The sequence below is a fragment of the Aedes albopictus genome, chromosome 3, assembly GCF_035046485.1.
Source record: "Aedes albopictus strain Foshan chromosome 3, AalbF5, whole genome shotgun sequence".
Taxonomy (NCBI): domain Eukaryota; kingdom Metazoa; phylum Arthropoda; class Insecta; order Diptera; family Culicidae; genus Aedes; species Aedes albopictus.
This window is the reverse complement of record NC_085138.1, coordinates 430547438-430570164: the sequence shown is the minus strand read 5'-3', so window position 1 is coordinate 430570164 and position 22727 is coordinate 430547438. Positions and strand designations below refer to the sequence as shown.

Genomic DNA, 22727 nt, shown 5'->3' with positions numbered 1-22727 from the left:
TTCGTAGTTCGCTTGATGAATTTTCGGTTACATAAGTGGTTTCCAAATCCATCTTTAATTATGTAGGAACGACAGTTAACATCACGAGTAACCGTACCATGCTGCCATTCTTTTGAACATTTCTTGAAAATAACCATGTCTCCAACACAAAGCGACAATGTTTGAAAGATCGCAGACTGGTTTTACAAAATAAGTTTATTCAGTATAACGGTACAAGCTCAACTGAGAAAAATGTTGAAGAAGTGACGAGGTCCTGCTAGCTATCAGGGAATGAAATTCTCAGCAAATTGAGACGAAAAACGGTGTTTTTCGAGCAACCGATTATTTCTGTTTTTACTTTTCCTGTAAGAAATGATTATCGGTCGTTGCTGTTTGTCCCCGATCAAAGATAGCCGAAAATTGGAAATCGCTCTTTCCATTTTCGCTATCCAACTTTATCGCCTGCAAAGCTATCGCGATAATTATCAGAAGGCAAATAACAAAAAATTTGCCGCTAACGGGATTCGAACCTAGACCCTCCACAAAAATGTGTATAAGCGCGCACCATAACCACTCGACCACACAAGCTGCTCGAGAGAGGACAGAAATTTTATACATAAAAGCTACAGCCGGTGATGACGGGACAAACCAGTCAACTTTTCATTGCTAATGATAATCGATTTTCGGCGCTGCGGAACGAGCGAAAACACATTCTCGGGAGAAACCCGGGTCTGAATTTATCGCACGTCTTTTTTCGCCGATAATGCGTGTGGGAGAGTTTTCTACTATCGCTATCGTGATCGATAATTTCATTCCCTGCTAGCTATAAATGTATAGGTTAGTTCATTCTACGGCAGTGCACCTTAGTGTTAGTAACGCAAATAGAGTGTGGTGACCATAGTTAAATATAAAGACAGATGAATATCTTTACAGTACACACTGTCACACTGTCCCTCCAGCAATATGGACAACATGCAACATGGAGTCAACAGCCGTTATGATATCTTTTTTGCTGTATTAAGTTACACAACATTACCAACCGTAATGATTGAAGCCTTAAATATCCCAAAGGTATTTTATAATGGCTCTAAGTTTTACAGAAGTTCACGGATCTGGGTGGGTTATACTAGGTCGAAGGGATGACACTCTGATCTTTTGAGGTTAATCATTTTTGAATCTTTCGGAATCTTTTTGAATCTTTCTGAATCAGCCAAATCCCGACCAAAGAATTTCAGAGATCTTTTACTTCAGTGTTTTGTGCGCCTTCTGTCAAAAACGATCCGACGCTGACGTCGATCGACATGACCGACATCGCCAAAACAAAACCGCGTTTTTGTTCGTGAAATTCTTTCAATTTCTAGTGCAGGTATTTTATACCGAGAACCTACCGGACATTCCCCCGGAAAATTCCGGAGCCGCGAACAAATCTCGATCTCGATCGATAAGATCAAAAGATCAAGTGAAAAAACGAGAGCCGAAGTGTGAAGTATTGTGATTCCGGAAACGGGTTCGGCAGTAAACGGGAAACAGTAAACCGGACCAGGATTTCACTGCCACAAGGAGACCAGATTCGCCCCTCCCTCCGTTTTCCCTTCGCCTTCCCCGACCGTTCCTGCTGGATGCTAAACTACATACAGAAAAACTGGAAAGCTTATTGGTAGGTAAGAAAAAACGAAAATAGTTAGGTGCTTCAAGCGCTTCAGGTTCATTCATAAATCATAACCTACACAACATATTTTCATAGATAAGACAATCAACAATTCTACGCCATACATTTCGGTTTGCTGCTGCTTCCTCGGGAACATCGCCACATCACCTGATCAGACCACCTTGTGCTCCACGTCGTACCATCCGGATGTCTTGCGAACATAATCGTTGCATGATTACTATCCGGCATACTTGCAGCATGCCCTGCCCACCGTATCCTTCCAGTTTTGATCACCTTGTGGAAGTTGCGTTCGTCGTAGAGTGCAGCGAGCTCATGGTTCATCCTTCGCTAACACCACCATCCTCGAGCAAGGTCCGTAGAGCGATCATCGGTTTTTAATCAAGCGTTTTGTACATGGTACATTTGGTGCGGGCATGAATCGAGGTAAGCAAGATACACAGCAAACGCTTGTTTCTTAGATTACATTATTATTATGGCTGAATGATGGATTGCTAACAACTTCTATGTTGGCCCATATAGTCACAGCTGTAAAGGCGTAGGTATTCAGCATTACCATGCTGAGGGTGACGGGTTCGATTATTGTCTATCATTGAGGATAGTGTCAGTATTGAAGCATAGGTGCAAGGTACGATCACTGCAAGATAGTAGTCTTCGTTCGTTGTTCGACCGTTATGATTCGATAAACTATTTTACATCTTCAATCTTTGGAGTTATTGCGCGTTTCGCCGTAGATTATCGCGCAAAAATGTTCAGAGTCGCTCATAGATCGTGGCCAGTAAATCACAATACGTTCGTGTCTTCTAAAATAAGTGCGGAAATCAGCTAAGGATTGACCCCGTAGAAGACATTGAAACGATTAAATGCAACCGCGCATATCTATTAGCGTTTTCTGCGCGATATTGTTTCTTTTGAATATAGCAGAATAGCAGAATTTTGCGCGATATTGTTTCTTGCAATTGGCTTCCAAATCCAAATTTTCATGAGTTTTGGTGCCCGGGAACCTATTTAAAAATCAATTTGAAGTTTGTATGGAAGCGAAAGTGATTTTATGAATCACTCCTCGTCGGATTTTGTAATGGGTGGAGCTGTCAAACAGTTGCCCAGCTGTTGATTTTAGAAAATCTCTTTGAAATTGATTTTAAAAGTTTTAAAAATCTGGAAAAAATCATAGTGGCTAAAAAAAGGTGCTCTTTCGCATAAAATTAAAAATTCAATAAATTTTTCAAAATTCAAAAACCCAATTGTTATTATTGCTATTTATTAACAACACTTTACCATTATTAATGTGACATGCGTGAAACCAGTAACAAATTTTGAAAACGCCGTATAATCAATGCTACACCATTGATTATACGTCGTTTTCAAAATTTGTTACTGAAACAATCATTAGAGTGGCATAGGCACAGTTGTCAACATAGACAGCATTTTGTCGCGTCGTGTACTGAGTACACGTGCCATGAAAAATGCACGCTTGTGGTATACAACGTGAGCGTGGCGTCGCTGCAGGTAGTCGAAGATGCGACTGCTCAAGGGTTAAGACTAGGCAGACCAGATTTGTCCCGTTTTAATACGGGACACATTTTGGAAATCCAACATATAGGGAATCAATTCCAAAAACAGAATTTATTTAGTCTTTTATTCATTTACATTACATCATTATCTTGATTTATTATCTTGCATATGCTTGCACTTATCCCACGTATCTAAAAGCAATCCGTTAATCCATTTTTAAATGTATTCCAGCAATTCCTTATCGTCACTATTAACCATGGCTTGCCAGGTCTAATTTGATTACTTATATTTTATTTTATGTTTTTGTATTTATATGTGAATAAATAGTTCTGCTTGGGGGGGTAGGAGGGGGTTTGTTTCTATGGGTATTTATAAACATCCGAAATTCACTGGAGGGGGACGGGCGTCTGTTTAAAAAAATAGTACACTTCTTTATTAAGTTAATCTAGTAGTTCACAAGATCAAGACATTCTTCAAAATAATCATATTTTGTCATTGAAAGGGTTCACCATGTCCTTTCATGTTGTTAGGTGACACAAAATATCGTTACTTCGTCCTATCCTGCCACCACGCTTCGACCAACAGAAATAAGTCACTTCTGAAAGTCAATGGTCATAATCCATAAGGAGGACACCATACAATAGTATGCATAAACAGATCCTGCATACGGGTAAGTACATATATTTAAATAAAATGTTCTGTCTAATAGGTCAACAGTTACTGTCTTATGTTATAACCACAGACAAACAGACGTAACACTTCGAACACTTTCCGATTAGAAAAATAGTCACGGTTAAATGTTCGCCCAATGCTAAAAAGACTGAGTTTGGCCAACCATGAACTAGGTGGCGGTAGTGCGCAAACGTCAAACTCGAACAAAACCGATGGAAGCGCCACGGGTGGCCCGTCGGCCAACTACCACATTTTAAAATTGGTCGTTTAATCGGTGTACGATGAGAATGATTAGAGTGTTACGTCTGTTTGTCTGTGTTATAACAATGCTCAAGACAATCTTATTCTCCGCCTACTTATTCACCATGTTCTCTGAAGTTGTTTAGTTACGCACCGAAAATCTATTTTACTCTATAATCAGAACTTGTCGTTAAAAAGGTTTGCCAAATCCTCTGAAGTCGTTTGGTGGCGCGCAATAGATCTTCTTTGAAAAGCATTAGAACTTGGCTTTGAAAAGGTTCACCAAGTCCTCTGAAGTCGTTTGGTGACGTACAATACATCTACTTTTAAAATAGATCAGTTTGTTTTATAGTTATTCCTCCTACTTAGCAGATTTTGCCGTGAAGAAGGTTCACCAAGTCCTCTGAAGTCGACGCACAATACATCTACTTATAAAATAGATCAGTTTGCTTTACAGTTATTCCTCGGTTATTCCTCCTACTTAGTAGATCTTATCGAGCAGAAGGTTCACCAAGTCCTCTGAAGTCGTTTGGTGACGCACAATACATCTACTTTTAAAATAGATCAGTTTGTTTTATAGTTTTTCCTCCTACTGAACAGATTTTGCCGTGAAGAAGGTTCACCAAGTCTTCTGAAGTGGTTTGGTGACGCACAATACATTTCATTTTAAAATAGATCAGTTTGCTTTATAGTTATTCCTCCTACTGAACAGATCTTATCGAGCAGAAGGTTCACCAAGTCCTCTGAAGTCGTTTGGTGACGCACAATACATCTTCTTTTAAAATAGATCAGTTTGCTTTATAGTTATTCCTCCTACTTAGCAGATTTTGCCGTGAAGAAGGTTCACCAAGTCCTCTGAAGTCGTTTGGTGACGCACAATACATCTACTTTTAAAATAGATCAGTTTGTTTTATAGTTATTCCTCCTACTGAACAGATTTTGCCGTGAAGAAGGTTCACCAAGTCCTCTGAAGTCGTTTGGTGACGCACAATACATCTACTTTTAAAATAGATCAGTTTGCTTTATAGTTATTCCTCCTACTGAACAGATCTTATCGAGCAGAAGGTTCACCAAGTCCTCTGAAGTCGTTTGGTGACGCACAATACATCTACTTTTAAAATAGATCAGTTTGTTTTATAGTTATTCCTCCTACTGAACAGATTTTGCCGTGAAGAAGGTTCACCAAGTCCTCTGAAGTCGTTTGGTGACGCACAATACATCTACTTATAAAATAGATCAGTTTGCTTTACAGTTATTCCTCCTACTTAGTAGATCTTATCAAGAAGAAGGTTCACCAAGTCTTCTGAAGTCGTTTGGTGACGCACAATACTTCTACTTTTAAAATAGATCAGTTTGCTTTATAGTTATTCCTCCTACTTAGCAGATTTTGCCGTGAAGAAGGTTCACCAAGTCCTCTGAAGTCGACGCACAATACATCTACTTATAAAATAGATCAGTTTGCTTTACAGTTATTCCTCGGTTATTCCTCCTACTTAGTAGATCTTATCGAGCAGAAGGTTCACCAAGTCCTCTGAAGTCGTTTGGTGACGCACAATACATCTACTTTTAAAATAGATCAGTTTGTTTTATAGTTTTTCCTCCTACTGAACAGATTTTGCCGTGAAGAAGGTTCACCAAGTCTTCTGAAGTGGTTTGGTGACGCACAATACATTTCATTTTAAAATAGATCAGTTTGCTTTATAGTTATTCCTCCTACTGAACAGATCTTATCGAGCAGAAGGTTCACCAAGTCCTCTGAAGTCGTTTGGTGACGCACAATACATCTTCTTTTAAAATAGATCAGTTTGCTTTATAGTTATTCCTCCTACTTAGCAGATTTTGCCGTGAAGAAGGTTCACCAAGTCCTCTGAAGTCGTTTGGTGACGCACAATACATCTACTTTTAAAATAGATCAGTTTGTTTTATAGTTATTCCTCCTACTGAACAGATTTTGCCGTGAAGAAGGTTCACCAAGTCCTCTGAAGTCGTTTGGTGACGCACAATACATCTTCTTTTAAAATAGATCAGTTTGCTTTATAGTTATTCCTCCTACTTAACAGATCTTGCCGTGCCGTGAAGAAGGTTTACCAAGTCCTCTGATGTTGCTTGGTGAGGCACAGCATATCTTTGAAAATAGATCCACCCCTCCTAATCTCCAGAACTCATCAAGAAGGTTCAGCAAGTCGTCTTTTGGAGTTGTTTGGTGACGCATAATAGATATGAAAATATGGACTTTATAAGCTAAATTTGTCCGAAAAGAAACCAATGCTCAAACATCTTGTTTGACTCGATCGAATTTTCATTAGTGTCAAACTGATGTTGTTTCTTGCGTTCTTTCCTTGTCAAATATTTGACCCTGTGTACTACAGGCCATACGGATCCGATAAAAAATATGGAAATGTTTTTGAATCTGTGTTAAACATTCTTAATAGCAAATTATGGCCCTTATTATGAGTGTCACTTCACGGTGAAAATCGTTCACGGTGACACATTGCGAATCCACGGTGAAAAAGTTGTGGGTTAATCAAATGGGAATCACTTTCACCGTCCTTATTACCGGTGTCACTTTTTCGATTTCACCGTGAAGTGACACTCGTAATCAGGCCCTTATGTTTGAACTAAAGGAGAATCGCACAAGTTTGACAACCATAAAAGTACTAACTCAACGACATGCTTGTCACCAGCGTGTAGTCATCCTAATATTCAGAAAAAGGTATTTCGGACCAGCAAAAATTCCACAAATTATTGATTAACATGAGCTTATATTTCCTAGATTGACGCCTAGATTTTTGAGAATTTCATTCAAATTAAAATTGTTTTATATGAGGTTTTTCATATGTAATCATTTCCATAATACTGGAACCCATTGTCGAAATTCTTTGTCAGCAGATGCTTGGAAGAAGACTACTTAGTACTCTTGCTTGAACAAGAGACATAAGCTGCTCGGCATGACGCAGCCCTGTGCAGTACACCCGGGAAGCTCGGACCACCGTCACATACATGACATGTATGTCACAGCCATGTCGGCCACACGGATCAGTTCGATGAAGCGAACGATCATCTTGCTACCGTAGCCAGTCGTAATCGTTTGATGGAGAACTCGAACCGGTGGTGGCCGGATCCAACTGCTTCGGGTTGTCGATGGTGTTCTTGTTGAACATATCCGTGCGACGGTTTCATGGTCATGTTGCGACCTTGTGGGTTGTTTCGCGCGTTGCTATGTATCCAAGAAGCATAGTTCCACCAGAAGCACTACAATGGTTTCGCTATGGCCGAATAATTACACCGGAAGGCGGAAAAGTGCCTGGACAGAGGATGTCGTGAGTGCATGAGGGTAAACATATTGCAGCGGTTGAAAGGCCACCTCCTCGGCGATGGAAACGTTTCTTACGGTCTTCCTTGGGTGCAATGCGGGATCATTCGATTTACCGGATCGTAGACCAGGAGGCTGCGGAAATGCTTGAGCTGCAACTGAAATAGATTTAGTTTTTAAACAGTTATAAAATAACGTAAATTAATGATAATTACCTTCAGTTTTGCACCATTTTTAGTTTTCGTTTTTCTGATGTTGATGTTGCGATCGTCTTCTTTCAAACTCAAAACAAACACTGAACGAAATAGGTCAGTTGTTTTGATATAATTGACAGGTGCGTTTTTTTATTAATCTCACCGAATCATCTTGAATCTTTTCGAATCTTTTTGAATCACTTGAAAAGATTCGAAAAAGATTAGAGTGTCGCACCCCCTGTACTAGGTAACGTATCTTTTTAAGGCACAAATGTTTCAAAGGTACAAAACAAAGCCTACATACAATGAATGTAACACTACATAACGTACTGGCAAAAGTTATTATCACAAATGTAGAACTGAAGCTATGGTCTCCGTAGTAAGTAGTTTGGTTGACCTGGAATACTTCAAAACTATCTTGGAATGACTCATGAAATGCCAGGGGGATTACATTATGTGGATTTTTGATTGCATGTGTAATAGCCTGGTACACGGTTTATATGGGAAAATACAAAAAATGGAAAAACTCAAGTTCCTGTATACTTTTTGTGTTCCACTTTGGTCCCATATCAACTGTGCAAAATTTCAGATCGATCGGAAAAACTATATTTTAGCGCCTGCCATTCTTAGTTTTTCATACGATTTACTATGGGGAAATTTTACTCCTGCAAAGAAAAATCGCTAGGAGTCACCCCTAGATCCCTAAAAATAAGTCGACGAATGATTTCTGTAGAATATTTTACTAAGAATCAGACCTCCGAAGACAGCAAATCGATGTGAGGTTCGTGGAAAAAGTTATTAGGCCTCACACGATCGATAAAATAACGAGATTTTATTATTTATTGTTATTCCTTACATGTTAAACAGCGTTTGCATGCCATTCGGTTTTCAATCAATAACTTTTTTCACATGCCTCAGATCGTTTTGCGGTCTTCGGAGGGTTGGTTCCTCGTAAAATTTCCAACAGAAATCATTCATCGATTTATTTTTAGGGGTTAAGGGGCAACCTGTGCCAATTTTTCTTTGAAAAAATGGTTTTCCCCATACTAAATTGTATGAAAACTTAAAATGGCTGGCGCTAAAATATAGTTTCTCCAATCGATCTGAAATTTTGCACAGTTGATATGGAACCAAAATGGAACTCAAAAAGTGTACAGGAGTAAAATGTCTTTTTGTGTCCCATGCTAATGTGTAATGGTACAGTTCACTGTGAGAATAACTACTGTTACTGTCAAGAGTTAAACTTCAGGTTCATAATTATGCATAGTAGACTTCAGGTTGGTCCAGTAACCGCGATTGATTAGGCAACGTTACTTAGAATATCAGATACGGCTACTGTTACGAGTGTAGACCTGAAGCTCTGAACTCCAAGATAGTTTGGCTGACCTGGAATATAGTTATTCTTGTAGACTTGAAGAACTTCATTATAGGACAGTTTGAACGACCCTGAATGTCCCGAAGGTTTATAATAACATCAAGACTTGATACTTAGTAGACTTCAGATTGGTCCAATTCCCATGGTTAAATATGCAGCATTACTCAGTATAGCAGATATGGCTGCTGTTACGAATGTAGACCTGAAGTTCTGAACTCCAAGGTAGTTTGTTAACCTGAAATACACCTATAGTATCTCTAAATGACATTTGAGATGTCAAGAGCTTGACAGATCCCATCAGATTATGCAATGCTATTATTTATGGCGAAATTTTTCTTGTAGATTTGATGGACTTTATTATAGAAAAGTTTAGACGACCCTGAATGTCAAAGGTTCATAATAATTCATAGTAAACTTCAGGTTGGTCCAGTAACCGCGATTCATTATGCAGCGTTACTCACAATAACAGATATGGCTTCTGTTACGAGTTCAGACCTGAAGTTCTGAACTCCAAGGCAGACCTGATATATACCTATAGTGTCTATAAATGACATTTTAGATTTCAAGATCTTCACGAATTCCATTAGATTATGTAATGCAATTATTTATGACGAAAACACCTAAAGTTATTCTTGTTAGTTTGAAGGGCTGTACTACAGGACAGTTTGAAATACCTACAACATCCCAGAATATAAAACACATTTTGATATTCTAAACGAAGATTCAATGAATGCATATGAACGTAACACATTATCCAAATTTAGCTATTAACAACTGGTATATATGTCATTTATTTCGTTTCTACAAAATTCATGGTGTTCAGGACGTTCTAGGTTGTCAGTTAAGTCTCAAATACAAATGTCCACATTTTTCCTCAATAGAGGCCTCAACTTGCAACAACTCTGCCGAAGACAGTATTCTGTTTTATTCATTATGTGAATTTATACAGCCGTTTCTATGTTAGGGTCATATATAACCCCTGCGGCTCCAAAGGGTTAAGGAATATCCCAGGGTGTTCCATGGGGTTTTAGGGTCGTGCGAGTGTGTTCCAGTGGGTTTCAGGGAGTTTCATGAGCGGTCCAGGGGTTTTAACGGAAATCAAGGGCATTTCAGGGTGATCCAGCAAGTTTCAGGAGGTTTCAGGAGCGTTCCAGGGATTTTTAAGAGGGTTCAGGGGCGTTCTGAGTGATTTGAGGAGGTCCCAGGAGCGTTCCAAAGGTATTCCAGAGGATTCCAGGGGGCTCAGGAAGTCCTAGGGTTCCAGAGTATTCCAACGGGATTTCAAAAGATTTCAGGGGCGTTCCAGTGAGTTTCGTGGGGTGCTACGTGCATTCCACGGGTTTTTCCTGATGGTTTCAGAGTGTTTGAGGGATCCTGGGGGCGTTCCAGGGGGTTCTAGGGGTTTCAGGGACGTTCCAGGATCGTTCCAGGATCGTTCCAGTGATTTTCAGGGGAGTTCCAAGGAGTTTCAGGGACGTTCCAGGATGCTGAAGTGAGTTCCAAGGGCGTTTTAAGGGTTTTCATGGGGTTTCAGCGGCGTTTCATGCAGTTTCGGAAATGTTTCGGCGTTTCAGGGGTTTTTATGAGGATTCAATGGTGTTCCAGGGGCTGTATCCCTGATACACCATGTCCTTTTTTGCGAGAATTGGTCAACATTAGGAAGAGGCTACTCAAGGATGCGTTTAACATTTGGGTTCCAGACATCCGATATAAATGTTCTATTTTTTATTGGAAAATGGAATTTAAGGGAAATAAAATTCATGTCCAATGTGGTATCAGTTACTAATCAATAAATTGGCTTCCATATCATGTAAAAAATATTGTGAAAGAATTATAATTTCTTTAAAATAATAAGATTGAATAATTGTCCCTCGAATTCTGTTTTCGTCTATTCCACGTCTATTCCAAACACAACCTGAATTCAATTCCCGGCACACCTTCTACGTGGCCAAAATCATTGATGATGATGATGATGGTCAAAAATCATTATTTGACCATAAATATTTATTTGAAAATTCGGTCAAATTCTTCGCAATCAAAAATAAACATTGTGCTCAAAGAACGTTTGAGCAGAAACACTTTTAAATTGAGGTGTATGTATCTTTGGAATTGACCAATCCAAATTCCTGTGTGGTAGTGGTTTGTGTTCAGATTTCCCGTGTTAATCTATCTGTAACAACTTTGTAAACATCTTTAGTTCTCACGTATATGGATAGGCTTGCATTAGGTTTCGTGGGACATTTTTTGGACAACTCAATGCCGACCATGCCAGTGCAATGAAGAAATCTTTCTCTGTGGTTGTGAAATGCGATGTTTCGTATGCAAAACATCCACGCACACATTTTCTTGCCAGACGAAGACAACATGTTGTTTACATTATACCGACGGGTAAATTGTGATTTATTTAAATAATTGAACAGTTTTTGGTGTGTTTTGCAGCAATGAAACCCAACTTTGAAGTGCTACAGAGCTTTTGTGGGACGTGAATTAAAGGTTGGTTCAACATGTGAGCCTGGCGAAGTGAAAATTGAACGATGATGAAGAACAATTCGACTTGCTGCTTTGGTGCGGTATCTTTTGGCATCCATAAAACGAGAGAAATTGTGAAGGCGTAAGTGGAGTAAAATTAGAAAGTGGAATTTATTGGTTAGCGCTATTTTTCATCGCATATGATGAAGTAAACCCCACTGAATTTGTTTCCCATTGCAAAACAAAGAATTGCAAAGAAAATTAAACAATGAATTGGTCAAATAATCTTTGTATACCATTTGATGGCCCTTGAAATATTGCAGTAAGCTACGCGGACGTAAAAAGTAGTACGAGTATACTGATGAAGCTAATCTAATGGTTCAATCAATAAGTAAAGCTCACACTTCCTCACCATAACTGTGCCATCGTGATCTCTACATCCCGCGAATAATGTATGACCTCCTTCAATAACCCCTTATTCAACGAAAGACAACCCACGTCGCTTTTTTCTTCTCTCTCCCTCAATATATTACCAATAAGCGATCAATCATGTAACAATTTGATTTACTTAAACTTTTCTTTGTTTCTTCTCTTGGTTCCGTTTTTGTTTCGGTTCCATCCATCCATCCATCATCCGTTATATGGTTCAATGCAAACAAAATAAATAAACTGCCAAAAACTTCCTGCCAAACACCGAACACAACCTCCAACAACAACAACAACAACATCAAAAACACGTGTGCTTTGTATGAACTGCTATCATCAAAAAATCATCCATTTTCACAATCAAAATTCGAACTGTACCGACGACAATCACCAACAGTGAATCAGATGATAGAATCGAACGGTTCATCGAAGCATCTGCACGGAACACTGCCGCGGGAAACAACAACGCTACCTGCTTCGGGAAACTTGCATCACCCTGCGGGACCATTAGGTAAGAGCTTCGGTTCGAAGAAAAAAACCCCTCAAGTAATCTTCTAATTAGTCCACCCCACTGACCAATGTTTTTTTTCTGTAATTATCTCTCCCCCCACGCTTCCCACAGGGTACCTCCGCATTCCACACAAATTGATGGCCAAAGTCCGTCCCATTTGGTGCCTGGCAAATTAAGACAATTAGGTCCGGATTTATCGCAGCAAACCTCACAGAAAGATGAGTGGTTTGTCTAGAGCTAGACAGGAAACACATAGAGCAACAAAAATGAAAACAATCTAACCAAAATTAAAGAATCACCGAGAATCAATGGAACTATCTACTAGAGCACGAAACTGATGGCAAACGGCAACAACAGCAACAGCAACAGCAGCAGCAGTAACAGAGGAAAGGAAACAACTCAACGGTTAAACAACAACAACAACATGCAGCGGAACAACAGAAACATCAGGAATGAAGGAACAACATCTCCGAGAACAAGCCAACTGAGATAGCAGCAGCGCGACAGGAAGATCAAGCGAAGGAGCACAAAGCAGAGCATATCAAGATCACGAATCACATCACGCAAAAACGCTTGTGGAACTTATCTTCTCAACTTGTAACATCACACTCACAGCAGCAGCAGCAGCAGCAGCAGCAGTATCAACAGCAAATAACATCGACGATGCAACTTGTTTCACGTTCAACGAGCAGGAAAAAGAGACCGCAACTATGCAGTGTTGGGCAGCTGGAGCAGAGTAAAACGTAAAACGTGAAGCAAGAGTCATTTGAAACGCACAGTAAATCGAAGAAGATAAACCAACGGAACGAGGTGAAAAACGAAACAGAAGAGGAATGGCAAAATTTCATCAGCAATCCATAACAAATGAAAAAAAAAAACGAAACAAACAAGAGCAAGCGAAAATGTGTAGAACAAAAAGGGAAAACAAAATCATTCATTCCGACGAGCATACGAACAAATCACACAATCGAACAACAATTTTTGGCACTATATGAAGTAAGTATTGAGAGTTTTTTTATTCCACTTATTTAAATTCTCCAGCAGCACATTTAATAATTCCTCCATACCTCCCTGAGTTCTGTTAAAAGTTTTTTTTTTGGAGTTACATCGAAGAATCCTGTAAAAGGTTCTGCAGAGATCCCTCCATCAATTCCTTCAGAGCTTTGTTTCTAGGAATTTCTCAATAGATCTCTTCCGACATTTAACAATTCCTACAGATTTTTCTTCAAAAAAAAAACTTCTAGTGATTTCTTCAGAAAGTTATCAAGAGTTTTCACCGAAAAATCGTCATGAGGTCATCCTCCAAATATTCCTTCTGTTATTAAAACACGGAGTCCTTGCCAAGTAACATGTTTTAGTCAAATAACTTGCAAGAGGTTCTAAGAACCATCATAACATCAAAATAAAAGGGATTAGGTTTTATCACGGTTCTGAAATCCTCTACAAGATTAATTGGTCATAGAAATGTTACTTTTTTTTTTTTTTTTACTTATTCGTTTATTTGGAAGGCTCGGGCGCCACATGGGCATAACTGAGCCGAAATCTTTTGTTTTTTTTTACAATGGTTATACATTTTACAATTTATTACTGCCTTAAAACTATGTTAGTTTGGGAAGCCGAAGTACTCGCGGCTGTTTCGAGGTTAAGGATTGAAGAAAAAAAAAAATGGGAAGGACGGATTTATGGGTTTAAAACTAAATTATTTGCTAACTTATACTAAAACTTTGATGGGACAAATTGTCCATATCTGTAACGGAACCAAAAAGAAAGGACTTTATCGGTAGAAAACGACAAGAAGAGGACAAACGGAAGGGGGTGACGACAGACAGGGGCGAACAACAAAACCAAAAGGCGGACAACGAAAACAAGGAACGTACTACATCAAACTCTGACATCAACACGTTTCAAAAACTGGTAAATCAGGTTCATGTATTCCAAATCAAGTCCTGCCAACACTTCTCTAACGGGTTTCTGTTGTTTTCCTCGGACCCGGAGAATTTCATGTAGCTCAGATCTGACCTCACGATACTCATTGCATCCCCACACGACATGTTCGATATCCTGGTAAGCCACACCACAGACACAGAGATTGCTTTCTGAGAGCCCAACACGGAAGGTATGTGCGTTCAACAAATAGTGGTTGGACATCAACCGACACATTACACGAATGAAATCGCGGCTCAAATCCAACCCTTTGAACCATGGCTTCTTCGACACCTGTGGAATGATGGAGTGCAACCATCTACCCATCTCTCCATCTCTCCATTTGTGTTGCCAGCTGATCAAGGTCTCCTGACGGGCCAATTCAAAAAATTCGTCGAAGGCGATTTGACGCTCATAAATATCGCCTTCGCTAGCGCCCACCTTAGCCAGAGAGTCCGCTTTCTCATTGCCCGGAATTGAGCAATGTGAAGGGACCCAAGCTATGGTGATGATGTATGAGCGTTTGGACAAAGCACTCAAGACTTGGCGTATTCCTTTCAGGAAGTACGCTGAGTGCTTCATCGGTTTCATTGACCGAACAGCCTCCAGAGAGCTTAGACTGTCGGTAAAAATGAAGTAGTGCTCAGGTGGGAGAGTGCGAATGTACTCTAAGGTGTAGTATATAGCCGCTAGCTCAGCAATATATACCGAACATGGCTTTTGAAGCATAAAGGTGGCGCTATGAAATTCGTTGTAGACACCGAATCCAGTCGAATCATCGGTTTTGGAACCATCTGTGAAGAACTGTCTGGCCCCGCTAACATGCCCGAACTTACTTGCAAAAATTTGTGGAATACCTATGGAACGAAAAGATTCCGGTATACCGGTGATCTCATCCTTCATAGAGAGATCAAAATCCACAGAGGAGCTGTCGAAGTCTGAGAAGTTGTCACGATTGGTGTTAACCGGAGATGGGCTTACCTCCAGCGTCATGTACCAGTAGTACACACTCATAAAACGAGTTTGGGGATTCTGTTCGAGCAGCTTTTCGAAGTTTTCTATGACCAACGGATTCACAACCTCGCATCGGATGAGGAACCGGAACGACAACTCCGCAAAGCGGTCTGTCAGAGGCTGTACACCAGCAAGTACCTCTAAACTCATTGTGTGAGTCGAGTTCATGCAACCTAACGCGATCCGAAGGCAACGGTACTGAACCCGTTGAAGCTTCAGCAAGTGTGTTTTCGCCGCGGATAGAAAACAGAAGCTACCGTATTCTAAAACCGATAGAATGGTTGTTTGGTACAGCCTGATCAGATCTTCCGGGTGTGCTCCCCACCATGTTCCGGTAATAGTTCGCATAAAGTTGATTCGTTTTTGGCATTTCTGTATCAGATACACAATGTGCTTCCCCCAGGTGCATTTGGAGTCGAACCAGACGCCGAGGTATTGTGAAGACATGCTATGAGTGATTGTCTTACCCATCAGAACGAGCGGAAACTTTGCCGGTTTGTGTTTTTTAGAAAAGACTACCATCTCAGTTTTCTCCGGAGAGAACTCGATACCCAGCTTGAGAGCCCAAGTAGACAAATTGTCCAAAGTATCCTGTAGTGGTCCTTGCAGATCGACTGCTATTGATCCCGTTACAGAGACAACACAGTCATCCGCAAGCTGCCTTAACGTGCAGTTTTCCATGAGACAATCATCTATGTCTCTAACATAAAAGTTGTAAAGAAGGGGGCTTAGACATGAACCCTGGGGGAGGCCCATGTAGCTAATTCGTGAAACTGTCAAGTCACCATGAGCGAAACTCATCTGCTTCTCAAACAGCAAATTATACAAAAAGTTGTTAAGAATTGGGGAAAGGCCACAGTCGTGTAGTTTGTCGGAAAGAACATCGACACAAACTGAATCAAAAGCACCCTTAATATCCAAAAACACTGAGCCCATTTGCTGCTTTTGAGCAAAGGCAAGCTGAATTTCTGAAGAAAGCAACGCAAGACAGTCGTTCGTACCTTTGCCTCTGCGGAAACCAAACTGTGTGTCTGACAACATGCCATTCGATTCAACCCATTTGTCCAGTCGAAAGAGAATCATCTTCTCCAACAGCTTCCGTAGACAAGACAACATCGCGATTGGACGGTACGAATTATGATCCGACGCGGGTTTCCCGGGTTTTTGAACAGCTATCACCCTCACTTGTCTCCAATCATCCGGAACGATGTTGTTATCCAGGAACTGATTGAACAAGTTCAACAAGCGCCTCTTAGCGACGTCGGGGAGGTTTTTAAGCAAGTTGAACTTGATTCGATCCATTCCTGGAGCGGAATTGTTACATGAAAGAAGAGCAAGTGAGAATTCAATCATTGAAAACGGCCTATCCATGTCGTCCCTATCGTCGGAAACATCACGAATTATTCGCTCCACGGGCACGGAATCTGGACAAACTTTTTTTGCGAACTTGAGGATCCATCGAGGAGAGCTTTCTCGATCCTCGTTGACCGACGACGCGTTACGCATTCTTCTACCGACGTTCCAAAGAGTTCTCATCGAAGTCTCGCGCGACAAACCCTCGACGAACCGACGCCAGTAACCGCTTTTCTTCGCCTTGATCAAGTTCTTGAACTTGCTTTCAAGGGAAGCGAACCGCTTGAAGTTTTCGACCGAACCGCGTTTCCGAAACTCTTTGAACGCCGCGGATTTCTCGCGATATATTTCTGTACACTCACTATCCCACCACGGATTGGGGGGTTTCCTGCGAACCGACGGACCTGGCACTGGTCGACGTTGTGCCTGACGCGCACTACTGATGATCAGTTCTGATAGAAACTGATACTCTTCCCGCGGTGGAAGGACTTCTACCGATTGTTCACCGTCGATAATTGCTTCTGCGTACTTCTCCCAGTCAATGTGCTTGGTGAGATCGTAGGCGATGTCGATAGATGGAGGTTGATTCCCACGAATTTCTCCAGAAATTCCTCTAGGATTTTTTGCAGAAATTTTCAAAGCGTTCAATTCGTTGAAGCATGAATTATTCAAATGTTTTCCTAGAAATCACTTTACGAATTTCGTTCACAAATTCCTTCCGAGAAATTCTTCCAGGATTCCCCCAGAGCTTCTTCGTAGATATTTTCAGGATTACCTCCAGAAAATCCAGGAATACATTCAGAGATTCTTTCAAGAATTCCACCCCGTTTCTTTTAGAAATATCTTCATGACGTCTTCTAGAGATTCCTATAATGCATCAGAAACTGTTCTAGAAAGTAGTCTAAAGATTCTTCCTGGAACCCCACAAGAATTCATACAAAGATTGGAGTGAAAATTTCACCTGGAGATTCTTCGAAGAATTTTTACAAGAAATCGTTAATATATTGCTGCAGAAGTTTTTTCAGGAATTCATTCAAATTCTTTCCGAGTCTCATAAAGTGATGCCTCCATAGATTTATTTCGAAATTACAGGAATGACTGCAGAAAATTCTACAGCAGCTCTTTAAAAAAACAACCTGGATGCCTTTAGATTAGTCTAAAAAAGAATCTAAGTATTCCAATAGCGATTACTCGGAAAGTTTCTCGAAAACTGCGGCGGCTAGAAATTAATCCAAATGTAGCTCTTAGAATTTATGGTATATGATATATTAATTATGGTATCTCCTTCAGGAAATTGTTCTGGAGATTTTTGCAAGAAAACCTCCAGAGATTGCTCCAGAAAATCTTTCTGATTGTTTTCAGTAGTTACTCCAGAGATACCTACAGGAATTCTTCAGTAAACCTTCAGAGATTCCTTCAGGAATCCTCCTCCAGTGGTTTTCCAAAGCCGTTCTCCAGAGGTTTCTCCAAAAACTCATTTGGAAATTGCTCCAGAAGTTCCTTCTCGAAATGTTCCAAGACTCTGTTCAGTTGTTTTCCAGGAATCCAAGAGCTGTATTACAGATTCCTTCGGAAATTATTTGAATTTTTGAAATAAATCTTGGAAAAGCCCTCTGAAGGACCTTCTAGACATAGGTTTGGTAGAATCATTAGAAGAACTCCTGAAGGAACTCCTGGTGAAATCTCTGGATGTATTCCTGAAGAAATCTCTGTTAAAATTCCAGAAAGGATGTCTGGGAGAATCTCTGGTGTAAAAACTGAAATATTTTCAGAAGCATTTGTTAGAGAAAGTTCTGGACGAATTCATGGAGTTTTTTGAAGAAATGTGTCTTGGAAGAATCTCTAAAAAGTAACTTGGGCTTAACTCCTTTTACTGGCAGAATCGCTGGATGGAGGACCTCCAGGCGGACTAGGTAGAGGGATGTTTAGGTGAATGACTGGAAATACATCAATAACAACTCAAATCCCAAAGCATTTTAAATAACTTTTCGGGTTCCATAACAGCTTATTCTTGTGTATATTAGATCTTTCAAATGATTTATGGATCATTAATATACAATGTACATACATTCTGGGCCCAGATTTGCGCAATATCCTTTGCATGGGATCGTAGATATTGCTTAAGTAATTATCCTAGTAGTTCCTGCAAACACTTTAGAAAGAGCTACAATACCTAAAGAAATTATATACAGCAGGACGCTCTTGAGAAATTGCCAAAAAAGTATCTGTCGTAATTTCTAAAGAAATTCTTTGGAGATTTGTCAACGGAATTCTTAGAATTATTGCTTGAAGAGTATTACTGGAAATGTTAATAAAACTCTTGAGAAAAAGTTATTGCTGAAAAAAAAATAATAAGATGGGATTACTAGATAACCTTACGAACAAAATAATGAATAGATTTTCTTAAAAAAAATGTTGAAAAGAAGTGCTGATCGAATTGCAGTTGGCGAAAAACGTTTAGAAACAATTGCTACAAAGGAATTCTGTTAACATTTTCAATTAAATTCAAGCAAAAAAAAACGCATGTTATGAAATTTATTTAAAGAATTTTCATAATAAAAGCATGTACAGCATTGTGTACAGATATTTTTGAGAAAATGCTGAAATTGCCTACAGATCTCTCAAAAGAAGTGCTGAAGGAATTTCCAATGGAGTTACCGAAGCATAAAAAACAAGAAATTCCCACTCCCACCGGTATTGCCAAAGGAATTTTGAAATCAATTGCCGAGAAAAATTCCAGAAGCTTGTCCGAATGACTTTCTAAAGGAATTGCCGAAAAAATCCTACAGAAATTGAAGTAGTTTCCACGAAATATGCACAAGAATTGCCAAATCCAATCACGGCGGGATGACTGCAAAACTTGATAAATTATTTTTTAAAGAAGTTTGCGAAGACTCTCCCAAAAAAGTGACAGAAGTAATTTTCAAAGGAATTTCCAAAGAAATGACTGAAGAATTGTACAAAGTACAAAGTATATGGCGAAGGAATTCCATTAATATTTACTGAATTTGTGGATTTATCAAAAGAACTATCAGAAGAATTTCCAGAGATAATAACGAACGAATTCCTTATGAAGTTGAAGAGATAATTCCCAAAAGAATTTCCGGCGAAATTCCTGAAACCAATTCCAAAGTAAGTTATAAATGAATTCCTTGAAATTTAAAAACATGCAGCAACAATTTACAAAGAATGCCGATAGAACTTTTTAGAAAATTGCCGAGTTACTACCAAACTATTTGCTGAAAGAATTTCTATAAGAAATTCCTAGAAGAATATCCAGAGATTTTTCAAAAATTTCACAATGGAATTTTAAAGCAAATTTCTGGAAAAAAAAACTTGCAAGAGGGTTTCAGAAGTAATTTTTAAAAGAAATTTAAAACAAATGCTGACAACATTTTCGAAAGAGTTTTCTTAGTAGTTGCTGAAAAAATCAAAAGAGAATTGCTGACGAAATTTCTTAATTAATTACTGAAGGAATTTCAAAATGAATTATAAAAAGAATTGCACAAAAAAAAATCCGATGAAAAATTCTCAAAGCAGTTCGTAAATAAATGCCGAAATTATTCCTGAACAATTTCCAAAATTTCTAAAAGAAACTGCCGAAGGAGCTTCGAAAGAAAATGGAGAAAAAAATAAAAAAACAATTCCGAAAGGAATTGCCGAAGGAATCTCGAAACTTTTTGCGGAGAAAATTCCCAGATATTTGCGGAAAGATTTTTCGAAAGAATTTCCGATAACAAATACTAAGGAAACAGCTTGTCTTCGAGCCAGGGATTGGCGGCATGCACCGTGCGGTGCGAAAACAGCGTGTGTTTCACACAATCGCAAGTGCTCGTCTCCCGTTTTGCCGAGAGACAAGAGACGTATGAGTGAGAGCTTTTGTAATTGTGCGAGAGACAATCGCAGCACTAGCTCTACGGCGCAGGGAGTAATGCGCGGTGCTTGGGACTGTGCTTGTCTCCAAACAGAAAAAATCAATTAATAAATTAATTGAAGAGTTTGTGTTTTCGGCAAAGCTGTTAAGCTTGTCAAGGGCTGACAAGTGATGGGTCGTTTGATTCGAAATTTTTCCAATCATGCGTAGTATCAATCCAAGCGCAAAGCACGGAGACAAGCACCGAGAGAGTGCATACGACAAAGCGTGAGAGACGGGAGAGCTCCAGCGCGCGGCAAAGTAAGCGAGCAACACACAACCGATTGCGCGTACTCGTCTCCTTCTAGTTTGTTGTGCTGTCTCGTAGCAGAGTGTGCGGCACGCAAAGAGTTTTGAGTAGCACCCTATCCCTGCTTCGAGCTTGAAGTTTTTTCCAAGGCAGTTGCCAAATCAATTTCAGGATAATTTCCAAAAGGATCTACAAAAGAAGTAACATAGAAATTATCAAAGGAATTCCCAAAGGAGTTACAGAATTCATTCCCTAGAGGATTTCCACAGCACTTGGCGCAGGAATTCCAAGAGGAATTTCTAAAGAAATAATAATAAAAAATTTTAAGAAAGTTGTCAAAGAAATTTCAAAAGTAATTGCACAAGTAATTTTCATTGGAGTTGGCAAAGAAATTTCGAAAGTTTTTGCGGAGAAAACTCCCAGATAGTTTACCGAAAGAATTTATAGAAGAATTGTCAAAAAAGATACTCTTAAGGAAAAACTGCCCGAAGACATTTTTGAAGATTTTAACAAGTCAACTGCTAAATCCATTTCCGGATGCATTGCCAGAATGATTTACAAATGAAATTCCGTATAAATTTACGAAGAAACTCCCAAAGAAGTTACAGAAGTCATTCTCTAGCGGATTTCCAAAGATATTGCTAAAGCAATTAGCGCAGGCACTCCCAGAGGGATTTCCAAAGATATTACAAAAAAAGCCTAAGAAAGTTGTTAAAGAAATTTCGAGAGAAATTGCTGAAGTAATTTCCAAAGTTGAATGACAAAAAAAAAATGATGAAAAAAATAAAAGAAATTGCTGAATGGATTTCCATTGAAATAACTAAAGGAATTTCAAAGTAAATAAAGACTGGACTCGAAAAAAATGAGACACTCAAACTAATGATAACTTTTGATTGCGTTCACAAAAATTGCCGATTTTTTAATCAGGAATAGCATGTTATGTGTAGTTATTGCCCTAAAAATTTCATCAAAATCGGTTCAGTATTGGCACAATAAAAGGTGATTTTGGAAATTTTGGGCTTCCATATTAAAAATTGTTTAGGCTATAACTTGGTTGTTAGCTCATCAAAACGTCTGAAAATTTGACTGTAAGTTCTTCAAGTAAGTCATAATAAAATTTCATTATAATCGGTTCAGTACTTTTTTTAACAATTCAAACAAAAAAACGGGGTTTTCAAATTTTGGACACTTTTTAACATTTTAAAATCAGTGTGCATTATTTAGTCTGTAGTATTGGCAACACTGTCCCGATTTTTTTTAAACTTTGACAGTGTGAAATCGTTGTGTTAATCTATTCTCAGTGAAAATTTCAGCCATATTGATTAAACATTTTAAAAGTTAGAGCAGTTTGAAAGTCACTATACCAAAAACCACATCTGCTTATTGTGACATAGTGCTACATATATGTATGGCTATAACTTTTTAAAGGTCAAATCAAATTGAATGAAATTTTGACACAATACATCTACATACATACTTTTTGTACAGACAAATTTTCATTGAAATCGGTTCAGCATTTCGGCTCTACAGTTTTAGGTAAAAAAATGTGATATTTTTTAAAGTGTTTGTTTGGCCCAAGATACTCAAATGGTAAGTCTTTTGTTTCGACGATATCTCCGCCAATACTTAACCGATTTTAATGAAATTTTTATGGTATTAGCTACACATAATGTACTACTCCTGGTAAAAAAAATCAGCTATTTTTGTGCACGCAATCAAAAGTTATACATTATTCTTTGTGTCTCATTTTTTTCGAGTTCTGTCGTTATTAATAGAATTTGAAAGAATTTTCTAAATTCAACCCAAAAGATCGGCCATTTTTTTTCGAAATACCGAAGAAATTCGTAACGGAATTTCCGAAAGAATTTCCCGCAGGAATAAAAACATTCTCAGAGTATATTGAGGAAGGAATTT

The 22727-nt window shown here is 39.0% G+C and overlaps 1 protein-coding gene and 2 long non-coding RNA genes across 5 annotated transcripts in view; 2 read left to right on the top strand and 1 right to left on the bottom strand.

Moving 5' to 3' along the window:
• Nucleotides 1–22727, top strand: part of LOC109621471 (uncharacterized) — a 337341-nt gene that overhangs the window by 296144 nt on the left and 18470 nt on the right. For all 3 annotated transcript variants that reach the window (XM_062856491.1, XM_062856490.1, XM_062856492.1), the window contains exons 6-7: nucleotides 12247–12360; nucleotides 12472–13356. In XM_062856491.1, the coding sequence (XP_062712475.1) occupies nucleotides 12247–12360; nucleotides 12472–12536 (179 nt within the window). In that variant the 3' untranslated portion in view covers nucleotides 12537–13356. The remainder of the gene's footprint in view (nucleotides 1–12246; nucleotides 12361–12471; nucleotides 13357–22727) is intronic.
• On the top strand, nucleotides 1238–3497 carry LOC134289852 (uncharacterized). The gene is made up of 3 exons (XR_009998712.1): nucleotides 1238–1640; nucleotides 1724–2071; nucleotides 3392–3497. It is a non-coding gene; the product is annotated as an uncharacterized LOC134289852 (long non-coding RNA).
• Nucleotides 6822–7844, bottom strand: LOC109399929 (uncharacterized). Its single transcript, XR_002127616.3, has 2 exons — nucleotides 7601–7844; nucleotides 6822–7543 (listed from the first exon to the last, which is right to left on the bottom strand). It is a non-coding gene; the product is annotated as an uncharacterized LOC109399929 (long non-coding RNA).